General features: G+C 41.2%; 4 protein-coding genes across 9 annotated transcripts in view; 1 reads left to right on the top strand and 3 right to left on the bottom strand.

The window, feature by feature from the left end:
- ate1 (arginyltransferase 1) overlaps positions 1-5,107 on the bottom strand; it is a 54,224-nt gene extending 49,117 nt beyond the window's left edge. For 2 of the 6 annotated variants that reach the window (XM_004559691.6, XM_004559692.6), the window contains exon 1: positions 4,207-5,107. In XM_004559691.6, coding sequence (XP_004559748.3) covers positions 4,207-4,306 — 100 coding nt within the window. In that variant the 5' untranslated portion in view covers positions 4,307-5,107. The remainder of the gene's footprint in view (positions 1-4,206) is intronic. The other 4 variants (XM_004559688.6, XM_004559690.6, XM_004559693.6 and 1 more) reach the window with 4 other exon arrangements.
- A 106-nt stretch (positions 5,108-5,213) lies between these two features.
- Positions 5,214-10,573, bottom strand: LOC101466829 (delta-1-pyrroline-5-carboxylate synthase). The gene is made up of 17 exons (XM_004559694.6): positions 10,415-10,573; positions 9,813-9,930; positions 9,531-9,682; positions 9,290-9,439; positions 9,069-9,173; positions 8,819-8,977; positions 8,588-8,678; positions 8,163-8,287; positions 7,918-8,062; positions 7,752-7,825; positions 7,521-7,620; positions 7,099-7,319; positions 6,867-7,004; positions 6,582-6,777; positions 6,373-6,494; positions 5,931-6,213; positions 5,214-5,844 (listed from the first exon to the last, which is right to left on the bottom strand). Exons 2-17 carry the CDS (start codon positions 9,907-9,909, stop codon positions 5,663-5,665), a joined length of 2,340 nt encoding a protein of 779 aa, XP_004559751.1. The 5' UTR covers positions 9,910-9,930; positions 10,415-10,573; the 3' UTR covers positions 5,214-5,662.
- A 26-nt stretch (positions 10,574-10,599) lies between these two features.
- On the top strand, positions 10,600-14,559 carry LOC143421816 (E3 ubiquitin/ISG15 ligase TRIM25). The gene is made up of 6 exons (XM_076891866.1): positions 10,600-12,046; positions 12,165-12,260; positions 12,356-12,589; positions 12,670-12,692; positions 12,805-12,938; positions 13,026-14,559. Exons 1-6 carry the CDS (start codon positions 11,450-11,452, stop codon positions 13,634-13,636), a joined length of 1,695 nt encoding a protein of 564 aa, XP_076747981.1. The 5' UTR covers positions 10,600-11,449; the 3' UTR covers positions 13,637-14,559.
- LOC101467112 (factor VII-activating protease) lies at positions 14,480-18,595 on the bottom strand. The gene is made up of 13 exons (XM_004559695.4): positions 18,438-18,595; positions 18,025-18,199; positions 17,831-17,920; positions 17,609-17,719; positions 17,369-17,485; positions 17,150-17,260; positions 16,898-17,069; positions 16,723-16,820; positions 16,144-16,636; positions 15,908-16,050; positions 15,681-15,815; positions 15,185-15,330; positions 14,480-15,067 (listed from the first exon to the last, which is right to left on the bottom strand). Exons 1-13 carry the CDS (start codon positions 18,576-18,578, stop codon positions 14,900-14,902), a joined length of 2,100 nt encoding a protein of 699 aa, XP_004559752.3. The 5' UTR covers positions 18,579-18,595; the 3' UTR covers positions 14,480-14,899.
- Between the last annotated feature and the right edge of the window lie 520 nt (positions 18,596-19,115).

Raw genomic sequence — 19,115 nt, 5'->3', positions numbered from 1 at the left:
GAGGAAGAAACTGTTAATGAGATAATACTTCTGTGTTTAAATTGATGATAAAACTGAACCGGAAACAAGGAGAACGAGTCAGGCTCTTCACAAGTGAGTAAAACTAAAACAGCTGTGATACGAGGTATGTATACAAACAAGGCATAGTCTGTCAAGAAGTTGAGAGACTTGTGGTAGGTCCACATTTTTGTTCCAGTTTAAAATACTGTCTCCAAAGGGTCATTCCCACAGTACTTTAAGGCCCCAATGGAAATATACAAATTTATCATTTGTAGCCAGACCAGATCCCTCTTCCCAGAGCCGAGGTCTGAGCTCTTCCTTTCAACTTTCAACTTTCCTATCACTCTTGGAGCCTGCATAAACAAACCAAAACGTAAGCTTCTATTGCAAGAAAACAATCCATTTAAATCTAAAACAGCCGAGGTAATTAACTGTTAAAAAGTTCACACAACACACACCAACCTCTCAGTCGAGTATAATTTCCTATGTTTCAAAAAAATGATGCTTAGAGTCCAAGCAAACTCCACTAGTGAACCACAAAATGACAGATGAGTCTCCAACAGACACAGCGGCAAGACTGCAGGCTTTCTTTATGTCTGACACACATCACAACTTTTCACAGGACTCTCTGTAGTACTGTGAAAAACTAAGTGCACCTTTATTGTTTCCATAGGATCTAGAGCAGTGGTTCTTAACCTGGGTTTGATCGAACCCTAGGGGTTCGGTTAGTCAGTCTCAGGGGTTTGGGCAGAGCCTCCGCCGTGACATGCACGGCTCATTTTGTGCACCAGTAAAAAACATATCTACGTCTTGAATTTGAAAAAAATCATATTTTATTTTTCACTAAAGAGGGGTTCAGTGAATTCGCATATGAAACTGGTGGGGTTCAGTACCTCCAACAAGGTTAAGAACCACTGATCTAGGGTGAGAAGTAGCAGTCAGGTGCTGCTATACAAATCACTTGATTAAATGATCATCAGGAAGTGTGACCAAGGCTACCAAAGCAGAGATTTGGGCAGTTTGCTTGTCTGGAGTGTTCAGGTGTGTGTTAATTGTCTCAAAAGTGGAAGTCTCAACAAATTCATCCCAAAGTCGAAGAAAAGGCAAACAACCAAGAGATACATCTCAGAGTCTGCAGCCCTCAGTTAATGTGTTAAATGTTAAAGTTCAATACAGTACAGATAGAAAACCACTGAACATGTACAACTTCTCTGGAAAGATCACTAGGCAGCCTCGCTTCTGTCAGTCTGCCCCAGGGCAGCTGTGGCTACAACTGTAGCTTGTCTCCACCAGTGTGTGAATGTGAGAGTGCATGAATAGTGGTATTGTAAAGCGCTTTGGGTGCCTTGAAAAGCGCTATATAAATCCAATCCATCATTATTATTATTATTATTACTAGGAGGAAGTCTTTTTTCTCTCAAGAGAATGTTGCAGCACAGCTTATGTCTGAAAGTTGCATCTGGCCAAACCACAACACTTCTGGACCAGTGTCCTTTGGAATGATGAGGCCAAAGTGGAAATATCTACCATAATGCATAATATTAGCATAAACATATTAGCGTAAACAGCTCATACCAGCTGTCAAGCACAGTGATGGAGGGGATGTTTTGCAGTGGTGTTTGGTTTTTTGCAGCCACTGTACCTGGTTACTTTCCAGTCACTGAGCTGATTATAAACTCCTCTGTATACTCAAGTATTCAAGAGGCAAATGTGAAGCCATCTACATAATTGCTACCAACTTTTAGCTGGTAGCAATTGAGTCATGCAAAGCGATAAGCAGCAGAATGGCTGACAAAGAAAGAAAAAAAACAAAGGCACTGCAGTGACCCAGTTACAGTCCAGACCTCCAAATTCAAACGGTGTGGTGGGACATTACAGGGGCCTGGGTATAAACTAATGACTGCAAACTTCAGTGAACTGAAGCAACGTTGCAAAGAATTCCTCCAAAACAACGTGAAAAGACTGAGACAAAATCATATCATTTTTCTTATGGAAAATGATTCCTTCAAGTTACTGCTGCTACAATATGATGATTCTACAAATGAATCATGACGTGACCTTAGTTTTTCACAGGTCTGTATGAAGTTCCTGTGAAAACTTTCTAGACTGTATGTCTATACAACCGAATCACCATCATAAATAAACGTGTAAACAGTATGTCAAAATCTGTTTTTTCTTATGTTGCATTATTCAAATCATTGTCCCCCCCCCCCCGTTACATAGATCTTCAGTTATCTTATCTGTCAGTGGTAAAATAAAGAGCACTGAAATTCACTCTGTTTAAAACCCCAGAGAAGTTATGCTTAAATACAAAAAGTTTAGGGCCTACACATTTAGTCTCTCGGATATTTCTGGCCTATGACTGTAAAATGATCACACCCTCTGAAATTGCAGAAATGTCCCATTCTCATATACATGTGCATTAAAACCAATAATGAGCATATAAAATGAACTTAAAAGGCTTTAAATTATGCTGATTAATTAACTCCTTTTATTTGAACATAATACATGTCATCAAAAAGCCCTGCTAATTTGTTAGGCAGGAATCATGAGTCTAAAATACAAAGAATAGATTCCATGTGCAGGCGGGATAAGAGTACAGTGGCTCACAGCACACCTGGAGTGTGTTTTCACCACTCACACCAGATCCCTTCTTCAGCCTTCACTCAGGCATGACAGACACAATAACACAGATGAGAGCAGATGTTGTGCTCTTGTTGTGAGGAGTTGCGTTTGATTTGTATCTGACAACACTGTTGATAATATCACTGCACCAATCACACCAAGGGAAAACATCATATGACGCACCTGTTCAGAAAAGTCTACAGTAAAGACGCACTGCTACTATATACTGTATATAGTAGCAGTGCGTCTTTACTGTAGACTTACATATATACTGTATGTATATAATATACATAATCCATGCATCTACAGCATAAGATGCTTTTTTGGAAATCGAATTTCCCAGAGGAACCCACCCGAGGGATTAATAAAGTTCTATCTTATCTTTCCAGGAAAATAAAATGATGCCAGTGAGAATATAACATGAGATAACGCTTGACCTGCATCCACTTCCACCCTGTAGCACTGTTACATAGTTACAAGAATTACACAGGTAGTAAAGTCTCCCTTCTTCACTGCAAGCTGTCGTACCCATATGATGTAACAGGAACAGATTAACACTCTTATCTTAGATTAGACATCAGCTCTCGTCTGCAGGCGATGTGCCCAGTTGCTCATTGACTACACTGGGACCTCCCTAATTATAGTCAACCTGTCTCAGCCCTGCTCAGATCAAATCAATGACACCAGTGTGTCCTCTTACCTTCTCACAGTTTTCATTTTTATGTGAAAGTGAGATCTTTTAAAAAGTAAGAGTAAAATGAATCGCTGCATCATCGAGGTTCATTTTTATTAAATATTCCAAAATATAGCCACGTGTCAGCATTTATAATTAGGCTGTTCAACTAGTACACTGTTATCCCTCTGTCACTCACAGCTAGAGAACAGAGTTCGCAAGAAAAACTAATGCCAAGTACAATCTACATTACCTGTTACACCAAAACAAAGTGTGAGAAAGTACTATAACACATGCGTCGCTCGTTGTCACCTATTGGATATTATACGACTTTTAAACCACGTAAAATATAGAATATCCTGGATTTCCTAAACTCGGCGTCACATCACAAATAAAAAAAGAGAAAGCTGCACTTTCTAAGAGCAGCAGCCTTGCTTCTCCGTCCTGCTGTTTAAGAGACTACCTATTAGCTTGGTGCTACTGCAAATCTACTGCTAACATGCTACAATTGCATTGTTACACCCCAAGTTAAACATTGTTGTCCTACAGAAAAAACATTCAACAATAACCTTAACTGATTTATTCTACAAGCCTTCTTCCGTTTCCCAGAAAGCAAAAGCTAGGCTAGAAGCTAACGGCTAAAACCTGAGCTAGGTCAATAACCTTAAACCTATCTAAATGATGTCAGGCTAACGCTAAATAATAGTTACACTCGCAGTGTGCGTACAGTCTATGTAACATACTCAAATACACTGACATTAGGGATAGGTGCAGTGCAAAAAAACAGCTAGCCGGCTATTATGCCAGAAAGTAGACGGAGCTAGGTCATTAGCACAAGCCAGTTCAGAGAACCCCGGCTATCCTCCACACAGACACACATATACACACACACTTCATCCCCAGCTTACCACGAGAGAAGTTTCCCGTTTGGTTTTTACAGTAACCACAGCGGTAGCCATCTTCTCCCCCGAAATATTCTACTATAGTGTAAGACTTATTTCCTGCCATCTTTAAGATCTAGCACAGCTGACAGCTGAGACAGGTGACCGGGCAAGCCTTGCTCGACATGTAACCCCGCCCACAGCAAATACGTCATCAGTTGTGCGTAAAACAAAGGGAGTTCTGATAAAAGTGTTTAAGTGTTACAAGTAACACTCAAATAATGAAACAGCTTTTGTTTTTTGGATCAAAATAAACATAATGCATTGCAGCGCATTCTGTAGAAATGACTTTATAACTTCATATTTAAGAAGACAGAGGCAGGGGAGAGGATGAAGGCATGTTCAGAGGCCTGAACATGTTCTGAATGTACGGTTTGGAGACAGTGGCACTGGCATAAAGACAAGGGGTGAAGCTGGAGGTGGCAGATGAAAATGCTCACTTTCACTGACAAAGATAGACAGATTTACAATCCTGTCTATCAGTGACAGTTCAGGCTGAGAACTTTAGAGATAAAGTTTGGAGAAGAAGGTTAAGATGGTTTGAACATGTGCAGAGGAGGGGTAGTGGACATACTGGACAAAAGATGCTGAAGATGCAGCAGCTAGGTAACAGATAATGAGGAAGCCCACAGACTAGGTTCATGGATGTAGTGAAGCAAGACATGCAGAGAGTTGGTGTGACAGAAAAGGATGCACGGGACAGGATGAGAGGGAGGCAGATGATCAGTTGTGGTGAGTCCTAACATTAGTAATCAAAAGAAGATTATTTAAAAACTCAGTTCTATCAATTAAATAGAGTAATAACTGAAATCAGGCTATATACCAACAGCTGCTTCCCCACTCTTAAATTAAACATAGTATGGATTAAGTAAACTAAAACAAAAAATTACAAAAATAAAGACCTTCGTTGGGGGGGGAAATGGGCAGATTTCTCACCAAAAGCTTTGTGACACATAAAATTCCACAAGTTATAATTAAAGAACTGTACACCATATTTATTAAATTATCTGTGCAAAGAGGAAAGACAGCAAAGTAAATCCAAAACAAGATCCTGCATAAACAAGACCAAGGGAGAGTTTGCATGTAGAAAAATAACTTAGAAAATCACCGCTGGAACAATGATTTAGTTTTATGCAATTACAAAAATGGCATTGGAGTGAAAAGCGCTTTGTCCAGTCCTAAGTTCTGTTTTACTTTTACAGTTTTCTCTCATTTAGCCACCAGTCAATTTTCTTGGGTTTCACATGGATTCATAGGTTCACAAAACCAGGATATTGGTTGTCTGATAAAAGTTGCCTCCATTCTTCCAACCACACAACAAAATAGACCTAAACAGGATTGTGAAAGCAGCTTGTGAGTTGAAATGCTACAGGCAGACACAAACCTCTAAATAAACACGTGACTTTATGTTGTTCAGTGGTTTCTAATTGAAACTCCCCTGCGGCACAGGGATGTTTTCGTGAAGGTATTTCATGCTGCCTTGCTCAGAGAAGTCAGCCACTGTGTGTCCCTCCCCTCGAAGGACCCACTTGGTGGTCAAAAGTCCCTCCAAACCTACAGGTCCTCTGGCATGTATCCGTGCTGTACTGATACCAACCTCAGCTCCTGCAAAATAAACAAAGTAAAATTAAATACCTTGTTTTATTTTCAACATAGTGGTAGTTTAGGTTCACTTGAAGGTAAATACACACCAAGGCCAAAGCGGTAGCCATCAGCAAAGCGAGAGCTGGCGTTCCAGAATACACAGGCGCTGTCCACCTGTTGCAGAAACTGTTCGGCTGTTTCTTCATTCTCAGTAACAATGACATCAGTGTGGGAGCTGCCGTATTTGTGGATGTGGTCCACAGCTTCCTGCATGCTGTCAACCACCTCAATGCAGCATTCCAGGTCCCCATACTCTGTCCTCAGAGACTTGACCTCAGATGGGCTAAAAGTTAAATAGGATGCGAAGCGAGGACCAGCATGAATCTTTACCTGTAAGAAAGCAATAACCAATAGTTTGTTAAAGAATAAAAAACAAACAAATGTAATTTACTGTATTTATGGACGTTGGTAAAGTGTTAAATTCTCTTGCTGTTTTTCCTATTTCTGAATCTCATTCAAAGCATACACCCAAATAATCCTGTTTCTTACTTGCTCTGTTCTCAGCAAGTCAATGATCTGGTCAAACACAGGAGTACGCAGCAAATCTCTGTGAATAAGAAGAGTCTCCATGGCATTGCAGGCAGCAGGGTAGTCACATTTAGAGTCTTTGACTGGAAAGAAACACAGTTTGTACAATCATTCAAAACCAGTCAGTTTGCATTAGTGACAAATGCAATTAAATGCAATTAAAAACCTACCAACATCAAGAGCTTTGTCAATGCTGGCATCACTGTCGACGTAGACGTGACAGATGCCCTCACTGTGGCCCAAAACAGGAATGCCCTTGGCTGCCCTCTGGATTTCCCGGACCAGCTGAGATGAGCCCCTTGGAATGATTAGGTCAATCATCTTGTCCAGTCTACACAGATCCTCAACTTCCTCACGTGTGCTCACCTACAGCACAAATTCTTTTAGTGTATCGCAACAAATAAAATACTACCAGGAAACTAAAATTATATTTCTATAATGATTTTTAGTCTTACCAGTTGAATGGCATCTGCTACACCATGAATGGAAAGGGCCTCTTGAGTGAGTTGATGTAGAATTTTGTTGGTGTTGGAAGCTTCTTTGCCACCTTTCAGGAGCAAAGCATTTCCGCTTGCAATTGCTAGTGCTGACACCTGAAGTATAGCATTTAAAATGTCACTCTTCTTGAACACATATAAAACCAAAGACTTTAAAAAAGTATTCCAGACTGCGTAGACATGGTCTGACCTGTGGCAGACAATCAGGGCGAGACTCAAAGATGACCAGCAGGACACCGATGGGGACCGTGATCTGTTCTAGTTCTAGGTTGTTGGCCACTCTAGTCCTCCTCAGCACCCGGCCGACGCTGTCCCTGGAGGAAACGGCGAGCTGACGCAGGCCAATGGCAAGACTGTTCAGCTTGGCTGTTGACAGACTCAGGCGATTGATCAGAGGCTGGGACAGACGACCTGTAAGAGTAAAGTATGAATAAAAATGCTGGCGCATCAATCAATAAAGAGAAACGTGTTGCCAAGCAGGAGTAAATGCTCTGCTACGCGATGCCACACCCAATGACTCCTACCAAAACAGACTACAATGGTATCTGAGTCACAGATCTACATTCAGGTATGGATTACGCTAATCCATGTGCCAGCTCTCTGCCTCTGTACCTAATGTTGTTGCTAGCTCCATGTCTTTCCTGTTTGCATTAAGAATTTCTTCTTTCTTTTCTGTAAGGAGCTCAGCAAGACAGCAGATGATCTCCCCTCTCTGAAAAAAACAAGCACATAGATGTGGTCAACACAATTCAAAATTAATTGACACTGCTGTCACTACGACGTAGAACTTATTTAATTTTGTGACCCTGTGCAACTAATTAGGATAATTTTTTCCCCCTTTACCTGTTCAGGGAGCAGGGAGGCCAGGGTTCTGCCTGCATGTCGTGCCATCTCTGTCTGCTGCTCCACAGTTGGGCCTGGTGGTGTCAATAACACCAACATCAAGCATAAATCCTCAAACCACAACAAAAAGATTCAAATGCTCTGTCTGAGTGGTTTTACCCAGTACCTGCAGGTTTCACTTCAGAGAAAAAGGTGCCAACTTTCTTCCCTTCCACAATGTCTGTGATGACGTGACCGGTGACTTTTGGATCTGTGCCATTGGCAATGATTACTGAGGTGCCACCCTGCAGTGCCCAGAGGGCTGCTTTCACCTGAGCCACACAACATGATTTAGTGTAATGCAACATTTTCATTACTGAAAGAACTCTGCCTCTTCATATAGTGAGATGAACTATTATCTGTCACACTGACCTTTGCTTCCATGCCGCCGATACCAACTCTGGATTTAGTCCCATATGTGATAGATTGTTGGTCTCCGGGATAGAATATATCAATGAGCTTGGCATCATCTGTTCCTGGCGGACTGTCGTATAAGCCTGAGGAAAAAATAAGAAAAATAAAATCACACATACATAGATATCTTCTGATTTAACAAAAACGCGAAAAAACAAACAAAAAAGTCTTCTATTAATGTATGACTACCTGGCAATCATTAATGAATAAAAGCAAAGCATCAATAACATATATGGCAGTTGCTGTAATACTATGCATAATAATGGTTCACATTTATTATACATACAAACATAAACATAATCTACACAAATAACATACTGGCCATTACTGTGATTCTTAAATGCAAATTAAAGAAAATATTATTTAAATAGTCATATCTGTACCTTGGACATCAGACAGGGCAATAAGTAGGTCTACTTTCATTTCAACAGCCAGCCGTGCAGCCAAGCTGTCGTTATCTTTGATGCTTATTACCTGAAACACAAACCGATTTTTCATTAAGCAAAAAACACCGCGCAGGTCAGTAACAAGTTCAGTTGCTACTACATTTTAAAAGCTTCCCTCTCTCACTCAGGTGCAAAGGAAACATTGCATGCAAAAACAGGTGTACCCACATTTACACCCTGTAGGTCACTGTTGGGAACAGGGGGTGGAACAACAGCATCGTTCGTGTTAATTATCGGAACGATATTCATACGCAGCAGTTCATGTAGCGTGCTGTTCAGGTTCCGGCGCTTCTGTTCATCGTGAAAGTCCAGATTGGTGACCAGAATCTAAGGAGGTGGAAAGAAATGTGAAGAAGTATGTGACATTTTAGTCAGATGCTGTAGGTATTTTATTCTATGCCAAACGTAGAGCACATACTTGTGCAGTGCAGATGCTGTATTGGGTGAACATAGCTTCGTACAGCGCCATCAGACCGCTCTGCCCAGCAGCTGCACAGGCTCTTGCTTCCAAAACTGGGACTGTCTGAAAGACAGTGAGATTTAAACAAAGTTAACAAGATTTAGAAAGAAAGAAATCAGCACACTGTTATACAGTCTACAGTTACAAAATAGAGGGTCCAAGTTCCTTCTGTTATTCACCATGTCTTTCAGTTGGTTCTGCCCAGAATGCAGAGCTTGTCTGACACTCTGAGACAGCAGTATCTCATGTCTCAGTCGCTGCTTCCCAAATGCCACAGCACCACTCGTAACAATCATCATCTCCCTGCCTTGATTCTGTAGCATGGCCACCTGATGGAACACAGAAACAATAACATTTAAGATCTCTTTTCTTTGGAGCAGTCATTCCTCTATAAAAGACACTTTGTATCAACATTATTACCTGCTCTACTATTGAAGCCAGTCGTCCCAGTGCCAGACCACATTCATCTCCACGCGTCACCACAGCGCTCCCAAGCTTCACTACAATGCGTTTGGCTTGCTTCAGCTCACTGCGGTGTGCAAAGGACTTCCCATGGGGTCGAGGGAGAACGACTGCGGGGAATAAAGAAAACAGTCACATTTTAACAGGCATAGGCAGCCGAGGAAGAACCAACACATATCGAAGTGATCCTGAGATTTGTGTACAAGCCTAGTATGATGAAGCACTTGGCTGATCACTTACATTTAGCCTGGGAAAAGGCTCTGATGTAGACTGGGCACACATTTGATTGCCGTGTTCTGAATGGCAGAGGAGAGCAGGAAGCCAACCTGGCAAACATGGCACTGAAAATTCAGGACCACTGTGATGAGCACAGAAAGCAATGCATGGTTAGTTTAACAATGGAATAGCATCAAATTAAATAAGCAGCTTCTGGGTAAAACAAACAGGCTTGACGCCAACGTTTTAAATAGATATGTGGAGTTTTGCTGTCGCTTGAAAGCTCTGCATCATGTGTCTTCTTCTTATCAGTGTTATGCGATATTTGGACTTGACACACTGACCCATTAAAGATTGTTTTGCACCAAGTTAGCTTAGAAAAATACCAGCAATAATAGGCAGGGCAATAGACTGGGCGCTTTTCACTTGTTTAACCTGTAATACATATGAACGAACTGCAGTTTGCATGGTAGTTTATCAGACTATAGCAGCTACGTGTCGAGTACTTCTGTCAAAACATACCTAGGTTAGCTAACGTTAGCTAGCTTTAGCTGTTGTGAGCTGCCTAACTTGCCTCGGTTTTCGACAGAACAGGCGGAAGAGATTTTTTATAAAAGACTCCTTACCCAGCGAGATGGAGACCTGGAAAGCCAACCACAGCTACACTTGTAAGTGAACGGCGAAATGAAGACACGTATTCAGTGAGAATCGCAGCGCTTCACTGCCACATCCACAGCCCACGTTGTGTGGGAAGTGCCGTAATGCTATTCACGAACGACGTGCACATAAAATATCGTGGGGGGGGGGGGGGGGACGACGACATAAGACGTTGGCTTACGCAAGAAAGTTTTAACGTACGCATGAATTTTATTTTATTTTTTTGTGAGTGAGCACGGGTTGCACAAGTACAGAGACGTCGAGTGACAGTACTACACACTTAACGCTGAAACGAAGATTGGGTTGTGCAAATAGTGCAGAACAGTTTTATCAGCATGCACCGTCTATATCACAGAGAATGCAGACTTTTGCAATATGTATTATGCTATTATTGTTATTTATAATTACAAGTGATAGGCATATTTTAAAAAGTAATGTCGTTTCTTCTAGGGGCAATATAACATCGCAATAACATATTTTTTTAAATGGGAAATATTTTGTAATGTAATTCTGACAACAACAAGCGTGACTGTAAACAACTAATATCGCTTTTTTCAAGTTTTCGAAATTATATCTTTACAAAATAAAACAAGCTTCGCTTAAGTACTCACGTGACTTCCTGGCTCTTTTTACACCCGGAAGAGCAAGCGTCCTATGAGATCTCAAGTTGAGATTACTTTATCACACACCTGTGCTCAAACGAAAGAAATTTCACACTAAATTGATTCCCTTTTCCTGTCATTTTTTTATTAAATGACCCTGCATTTTGGACTGTTGACTTGTATTTTAATCAATTTCTTTGAAACTGTGCCATTAATTTGTGTGTCAACCATTTGAACCTGCTAGTGAAGCAAAAAACCAAAACAAACAGTCTTCAGTAATGTGACACTAAAGCCACGTGAGTGGCGTTTGTGCATGCCAGGACAGACCTGTGAAACATTAATGAGCAGGACAGTCAGAAGCACAGTGCACACTGAGCCACCATAACACCTGTACACAGAGCTATGGGGACCATGGAGGAAACTTTGAAGTGTCCTGTGTGCCAGGATTTCTTCATTGATCCTGTGACGCTGCAGTGCGGGCATGACTTCTGCCTCACCTGTATACAGGCTGTCTGGGAAACCGATGTGTCTGATGAGGGGCCTTTCTTCTGCCCGGAGTGTCAGATATTTCTCCCCTCTGACCTCACTCTGAAGATAAATGCAGACCTTCAGACCAAAGTAAAGGACTTCACCACTAAGACGCTGTCAGCAGCAGAGCGACAAGCAGCAGCTTCAACTAGTGAAACTAAATCATCATCAACTATTTGCTGTGACCACTGCATAGAGATGCCATCAGTAGCCATAAGAACATGCCTGACTTGTGATGCCTCGCTGTGCCAGGCTCACGCCCTGCTCCACCAACAGAGGTCTGCTCTAAGGGAGCACACAGTGGTGGAGGTGACCAGCGATCCACTGTCTCTGAAGTGCAGGGAGCACCGCGATGAGCTTAAGCTCTTCTGTATGGAGGAAAAGGTACCTGTGTGCTGTTTGTGTGTCCTGGTTGGCACGCACAAACATCACAAAGCCTCTCAACTGCATGAAGCCAAAGCAGACTTTAAGGTGATTATTATAATCTCTTTTCATTACTTGTGAGGAATATTTATCTATTTTCTTCCTGTTGTTTTTTGTTTGTTTGGTTGGTTGTTTTACCAGAGGCATGTTGTATTTCTGTCTCTAGAGTATGCTTGAGACCACAATGAACCAGCTACTAAAGAGGAGAAGTGAAGCTGAACATGCCATCAAAGACCTGGAGTCACTGTATACACAAACAGTGGTACAACCAATACAGAAATCACACTCTTAAATTGCTTAACTTTTTAAATTGATGGAAGCCATTCTTGTTTGTCTAACAATGCATTTAACTCATAGACCTCTGCTGCAGAGTTTAGAGAGAGAATCTCAGACAAGTACAGCAGAATCCACGTCGTGCTGAATGGCGATGAGCGTCTAATGATGCAGATTATAGACGCAGAGGAGACATGCATGACAGAGTGGCTGGAGGCCCAGAGGAGCATTGTAGAGGCTCAGATCAAAGAGATAGATGCATTCAGAGCCTCCAGCAAATCACTTCTCCAGGAAACCAATGATCTGCGGTTTCTGCAGGTAGGGTTTACATGATCACTTACCGTGACCAGAAGTGTAGCACAAATATAGCTCAAATGTTTCCTGTTGTTTTCAAACAGCAAATCACATCACAGAATCTTTGGTGAGTATATTGCTGAGTCCAGTTTGTAACCTGAAATTGCCCATGCTTTACGCTGCTCCATATAATTATTCACTGAGCCTTCCTGTGGTATGATTTTTATTTTTATTTGCAGTGATCCCTTGGAATTTGCTCCAATCCGAGAAGTAAACAGAGACCTCTGTGACCCTGAGAAGCTGAGAACAGTAGAGAGGCTGGTGGATGAACTCTCGGTCGCTTTGTCCCAACATTTTCCACGAATGTGGTCATGTTAGTAAAGCTTTTTTCCTTTGACATTCTAAATCCAACTCTCATTATCATTATAACTGTGTACTAAGTAAATATTTGTATTTGCAGACTTAAGTTCTCCTCTTCTAGACTTCAAAACAGCTCATCCAAAGCTGGAGTTATCCCAAGACAGAAAACAAGTGTACTGGAGACGCCAACCTTTCGGTGAAGGACAGAGCCCTCAGCCATATGACTCACAGTATAGCGTCCTTGCTCAGGAGAGTTTTACAGGTGGCCAGCATTACTGGGAAGTCATTGTCCAAGACAAGCCCTTCTGGATGATAGGTGTGACCACGGGGTCAGTCGATAAAAAAGCCAGTTTAAGCCAGAGTTCTTCCAGTCTGGGTGTAAATAACACATCTTGGTGCATCTACCATGGAGACGGACAGTACCTGGCGTGCCATGATACTCAGGAAAAGCAGCTGTCAGTTGGAAAGAGAGTCAGAAAGCTAGGCATACTTGCAAACCTCCAGAAGGGGGAGCTGTCATTCTATGATGCCGACGCTATGAGGCTGCTTCACTCCTTCTGTGTGCAGTGCACAGAACCTCTCTATCCCATTTTTAACCCATGCATTGATATGAACGGAGTCAACACACAGCCTCTTACCTTGTTTTGGATAAAGGACCCCTGGGATTGGCATACACGTGAGGAGAAAAGTGAACTCACAGGAACCATTTAACTGCCTCTGTGGGATGCAGAGTCACTGATCAAATAATTATTTTAAGTGTAATTTTCCATTTGTGCTCACATAAAATTACATTGTGAAAATGTCCAGCGTGCTGTACAAATCTAGGTTGTCAAAAATATTGACTACCACCAAGTTTCCGTGATTGGCTTTGACTCTGGTAAAGCTACAACGGCTTTTAACGAATATACCTACCTCTAATGTCTTGCTAAAATTAGGTTATATAATAATATATGAGAAGACACATCTGCAGACATATCCGTGACTTTATAATGTCAAAACTAAAGTTATGTAATCATTGCAGCATTGCCGTTTCTGCAGTTGACATGTACGCTAAATATTTCATTAAGTGGTATCAGGTTCAAACAGTGCATTTGCTCTGTGGCAAAGTCGATCTCTTTCTGCAGCTTAGCAGCTCTCATGTGTGCCTTGATGCAGTTCATAAAGTAAATGACCCGTGTGTAAACTGCTCATCAGACCATGGAGGACATGCATGCCTTTAGTCTCACATGTCAATGGCCCTACAGAGTTGTTGCCCTGCAGCAGACAATACACTGAGGTCAAATAACACGAACAGTAACGCTATATGTCTAGAAAAGATTAAGACACTTAACAATCTGATTTACACAATTCTTTGTGCATCACGCTTTTGCTCATTGTAAATAAATAAATACCTTTCTGCAGAAGAAGAAGAAGTCTGAAAGTTCACATTCAACACAATTAGAAAATATAACTCTCTCTTTTTTTGTAAACAATAACATTATGCACCCATCACAGGGTTTTGAAAGTTCAGCCACCCTAGGGCTTGGTGAGGACATACAGGAACAACACAGCACATCAGAAAGAAGAAGCATTTATTTGCATCATGTAATAATTCTGCCACAACTTTAGGACATTTTCAGTTCAGTGATGCAACTTGCCCCATTTTCCAGAGGAAACATGGTATAGCTACTTATATTGTGAGATTTTCTTTTCCATTCTTTGTTTCACACATATACAGCCACTCAAACACACTGTGCTTAATTAAAAAAGTAATTCAAGCCTTTGGGTTTTTTCCATGCATGCATCATTTATGTTATAACAGCGGATTTCAGATTTTTCCATCTTTTATGTGTAACTGATAAGACAATCCAGCTAATATCCAGTACATTTATGAATAGTTTGAATAATCATATAATTTGATTACATTTTAGGAAAAGCGTACAGTGTGTAGTGGTTGGAGATCTGGCGGGCATATTAGTGAGAAACAAAGGTTGCTCAAGGAATTGCTCCTTCAGTATTTGCCTTGATCCAGTCCAGGAAATGAGTGACCCGTGTGTAGACCCCAGGCTTGTTCTTCTTCCCACACTGGTCTCCCCAACTCACCACTCCATAAACAACATTAGCGTTGTTCTGCATGCACGTCAATGGTCCTCCAGAGTCCCCCTGAAACAAAATTGTACAGCTGACTATATGCTACTACTGGAACTAATGTAATAACTTTCTGTAGATGCGTTAGTAATATACACGTTATAACAGCATCAAACCATCAAATGTCCTAACCTGGCAGGAATCCACCCCTCCCTCCAGGTAGCCAGCACAGAACATGGAATTGTCCAGCATGTTCCCATAAACAGAACGATCAGAGCACTTTTCCTGGTTGATCAGCAGGACATTGGCCTCCAGCAGGTGGCTGGAACCATAATCAGCTGCAAAGGTAATGCAGAAATATATTAGGGGGTAACCCTTGTTTCTTTTTTTCATATTTCATGCCCACTTCCAGAACAAAATGAGTGAATGTTCATCAAAAGTTACTGAAGGTGATCTCTGCCTGTAAAGCTAGCTTCGGATACCACTGGAAAAACCCAGAACCCGTTGTAATGGTCGTCTGACCACATCTGCATTGATATATTGAGGTGTCAAAACTTGTCATTAAGGAGAGGTCATCAAATGTTGGAAAAGAGTTCAAGCTTCATTTAAAATAGAAAATGTCAAGTGTTTATCAAATAAGCCAAATTATGTACATGAAAAATGGCAACCTTTTTGTAACCTTACATACATTGCTCAGTAGCACCCCATCCAGAGATTTTGCACTCCGTCCCATCAGGCAGTGGCGCATTTGGTAGACAGGCTGTTTTCACAAACTGGGTCTCATTGGCACAAAAACCAGGAGTCCCACTCAGCTTCAACAAGCCTTTAGGAATACATGTGAGATATAAATGTCACAACAAACTCAAAGAAAGAACATCTGAACAAAATGACAGAGACATTTGAGACAAGTATCACCTATATCATTGTAAACAGCTTCATTGGTCACCCTGTAGTTTGGATTTTTAATAGTCCTTTCGACAGGTATGGTCTGAGTTCCGGGGTCTGGCTTACTCACTGAGAGACTTCCAGCCAGCACCTGCATGTCCTTGTTTGGTTCACTGTGCAAATAAAAAACAAAAGGGTTCAGTCAATATTTCATTGTCTTACTTGTAATCTACCATTAATCTGGTTCTTCAACCTTGCAGCCTTACATGCAGTGTGCAGCTGTCAGCACCCAGCAACTTGCGATGAGAATTCCTCCACAGACGTGTCTGAATGGCTGAGCGGAGCCCGTTGGCTTCACTTGCACAGAAACCTGCCAGGGTATAGATCCTGGACTGACTTTCAGACCCCCAAAGATTCGGGTAAGAGCCTTTTTTGGCTGAGGTATGCCACAGGTGGCAAACTGTTTTGGTCCAGTAGTCGGAGGGAGAGGTGTCGCAGAAGGGCGGATGGGCTTCCCAGTTGATGGTATGGCAGTTGCTGGCAGCTTACCAGTAGGTTCTGGCTGCGGTAGTTCAGGCTGTGTCGGTTCTGGCTGCGGTGGTTTAGGCTGTGTTGGTTCTGGCTGCGGTGGTTTAGGCTGTGTCGGTTTAGGCTGTGTCGGTTCAGGCTGTGTCGGTTCTGGCTGCGGTGGTTTAGGCTGTGTCGGTTCTGGCTGCGGTGGTTTAGGCTGTGTAGGAGCAACCTCAGTCGGCGGCCCATCTGAAAACACAGATCCAAGAAGATGGCACAGATGTTTTGCTGGCAACACTCAAGATCAAAATGTTGCCCATCACTTTAAAACTCACGTGTCGATACAGGACATTTTGGCACATCACAGTAGTCCCATAGTAACCTGTGGCCTCTTCTGAAAAAGCACCAGGGCTTTGGCTCTCCGTCAGGGTTCCTGAATCAGAAAACGTCACTGAGACAGACCTCTTATCGGTGTTTTCTGCACATTGTATAAATGGAGTTACTTCTGACCTGCAGAAGTTGTGAGGGCCAAGGCCGTCTTTGTCCTCAAAGGAGGTGAAGGGATTAACACCCGATGCCAGGATGAAGTGGGAGTTCCAGTAGAGGCACTCATCACCATCATCCGTCTCGCTCACATTGCCACGATATGACTCTCCATCGTCCACATAGCAGTCGTTTGGACCTGAGAAATGTAAATTACTCAGTGAGTAAATGAATTATGATAAATATATATGAAGAAAAACTGTAGAATGAATTATTTACCAACATGGCAGAAATGTCCTCCGAACCCTTCGGGGCAATGGCAGTCAAAGTCATTTTCATCTCTGACGCATGTGCCACCATTTTTACATGGATTAGGATTACAAACTGAAACTTTGGAGAACAATAAAACAAAATTTAGGCTGTTGTTCAGTAACTGCTAAAATCCTCACCAAACAGGAATTTGGGCTTTTTAAAATATATATATTTAAATCAACATACTAGTTTTGCAGTCTGGAGGCTGAAAGGGTCGCTTGCATTTGCACTCATAGTGCGGAGGAGTTGAAGTCAGTACACATTCGCCATACCCGCATTGACCTCTTTTACAAATTCTTGGACCTTAGAGAATAACACCATTAGGATATTTTTAATAACATTAATTCAGTTTGTTTTTTTACACTTTGCATACATATATATGCAATTTGACAAAAGAATGGAGAGAAGGGATTTTTTTCTTCACACCTCTCTCGCATTTTTTTCCCTTGTAAGGTTTGGGACAGTCACATTTGAACTTTCTCTTGCCTTTCTCCTTACACACACCATTGTTAAGGCAAGGATTTGGGGTGCACTGGCCTGAGAAATAAAAAATGACAACACACCGTAATGTCAAAATTAAACCTTTCCTCTGTAGCATTAGAAGAAAACATGCCACAGATTTGCACGAGACGTTTGTTAGTATCTTACCGTCTAGGTCCAGAAACTCATCAAGCCAGTCTGAATGACCATTTTCATCATCCTCATCATCCTCATCCACGACCTTAATAAAGACGACATCTAGAACAATACTTTCCTTTAGATTTACAGTTTTAATTCTTTAAATACTACATTTCAAACCATTTTCTATATATGTTACAAAAGCAACATAAAGGAGTACTAACCCTCAATTATATCTTTAAACCTTCCTTTTGGTCTCTTTTTCTCATGTTTCCCATGTCTTTCAGGCCGTGCAGAGTCCCGATGTCTGTCTTGTCTTTCAGGACTTGAAGACTCTGGATGTCTGCCATGTCTTCCAGGATGCGAAGAGTCCCGATGTTTGTCGTGTTTATGTTTCAACTACATTTTTTAAGGAATTGCAGATGACAGCATAACATAAGAGCACGTACACATCCAAATAACTATCTCTATCACACTATATATTCATGTCTATCTGTCTATCTAGCTATATATGTGGCTAAAGCTATTGACTTAACCTTTTTAAACAGAAACATGATCTATTGTGTTTTTTGACAGAAAATGCCACAATGTAAATAACATACAATGCATGTGATTATTAAATTCAGTTAATACATACTTCAGCAGGTATGAAGAGCACCGCTAAGAAGAGACAAAGGAAGAGGAGTTTCAGGTTCATGATGGCAGTTGACCAGAAGACATGTAGGAGAGTAACATGAGAGTGAGCTGACTGGGGGAGCCCTCGCACTTTTCCAAACATTTGGTAAGTACACTAACCTTTGAGTTAGCCCTTTCTTTCTGTCTTTTTTTTTTCTTTTTTTCTTTTTTTTGTCTGGCATCCATCCACGTTGCTGAGTCAGTTGTATTGATTATAACTGAGCTCTTAGATAGTTACCTTTATGGTCCTACATAATAGGAAAAATTCAGCTGAGTTTACCAATCGCTTGTGAAAAACACATTTAAAATCAAAAGATATCTTCCCCCAAATGCTGACTTCAAGTTACTATATCTACATGAATGTTTTCCATGTAGTTTTGGTTACATAATTACAGTGTAAAACATTACATTTCAGGAAATGTGGTCAAATAAATTTACTTGATTGGTATACATTCATGTTTATACCAAGCATATTTTTCTTAATGATTAATTGTTTAAATAAATGAACATTTAAAATTTATACATTTCAGCTGCATTAAAAAAATGTCTTAATGTTTATTAAGGGCAAAAAATCTTCTTTTTTTTAGTCTAATGGAGCATAATAACTGTGTCTGCCAGCCTGAACCAATTCCTCACATCA

The sequence above is a fragment of the Maylandia zebra genome, linkage group LG13 (assembly GCF_041146795.1).
Source record: "Maylandia zebra isolate NMK-2024a linkage group LG13, Mzebra_GT3a, whole genome shotgun sequence".
NCBI classification, from domain to species: domain Eukaryota; kingdom Metazoa; phylum Chordata; class Actinopteri; order Cichliformes; family Cichlidae; genus Maylandia; species Maylandia zebra.
Note: the sequence above shows the minus strand (reverse complement) of the source record. Positions and strands in the feature narration are given on the sequence as shown.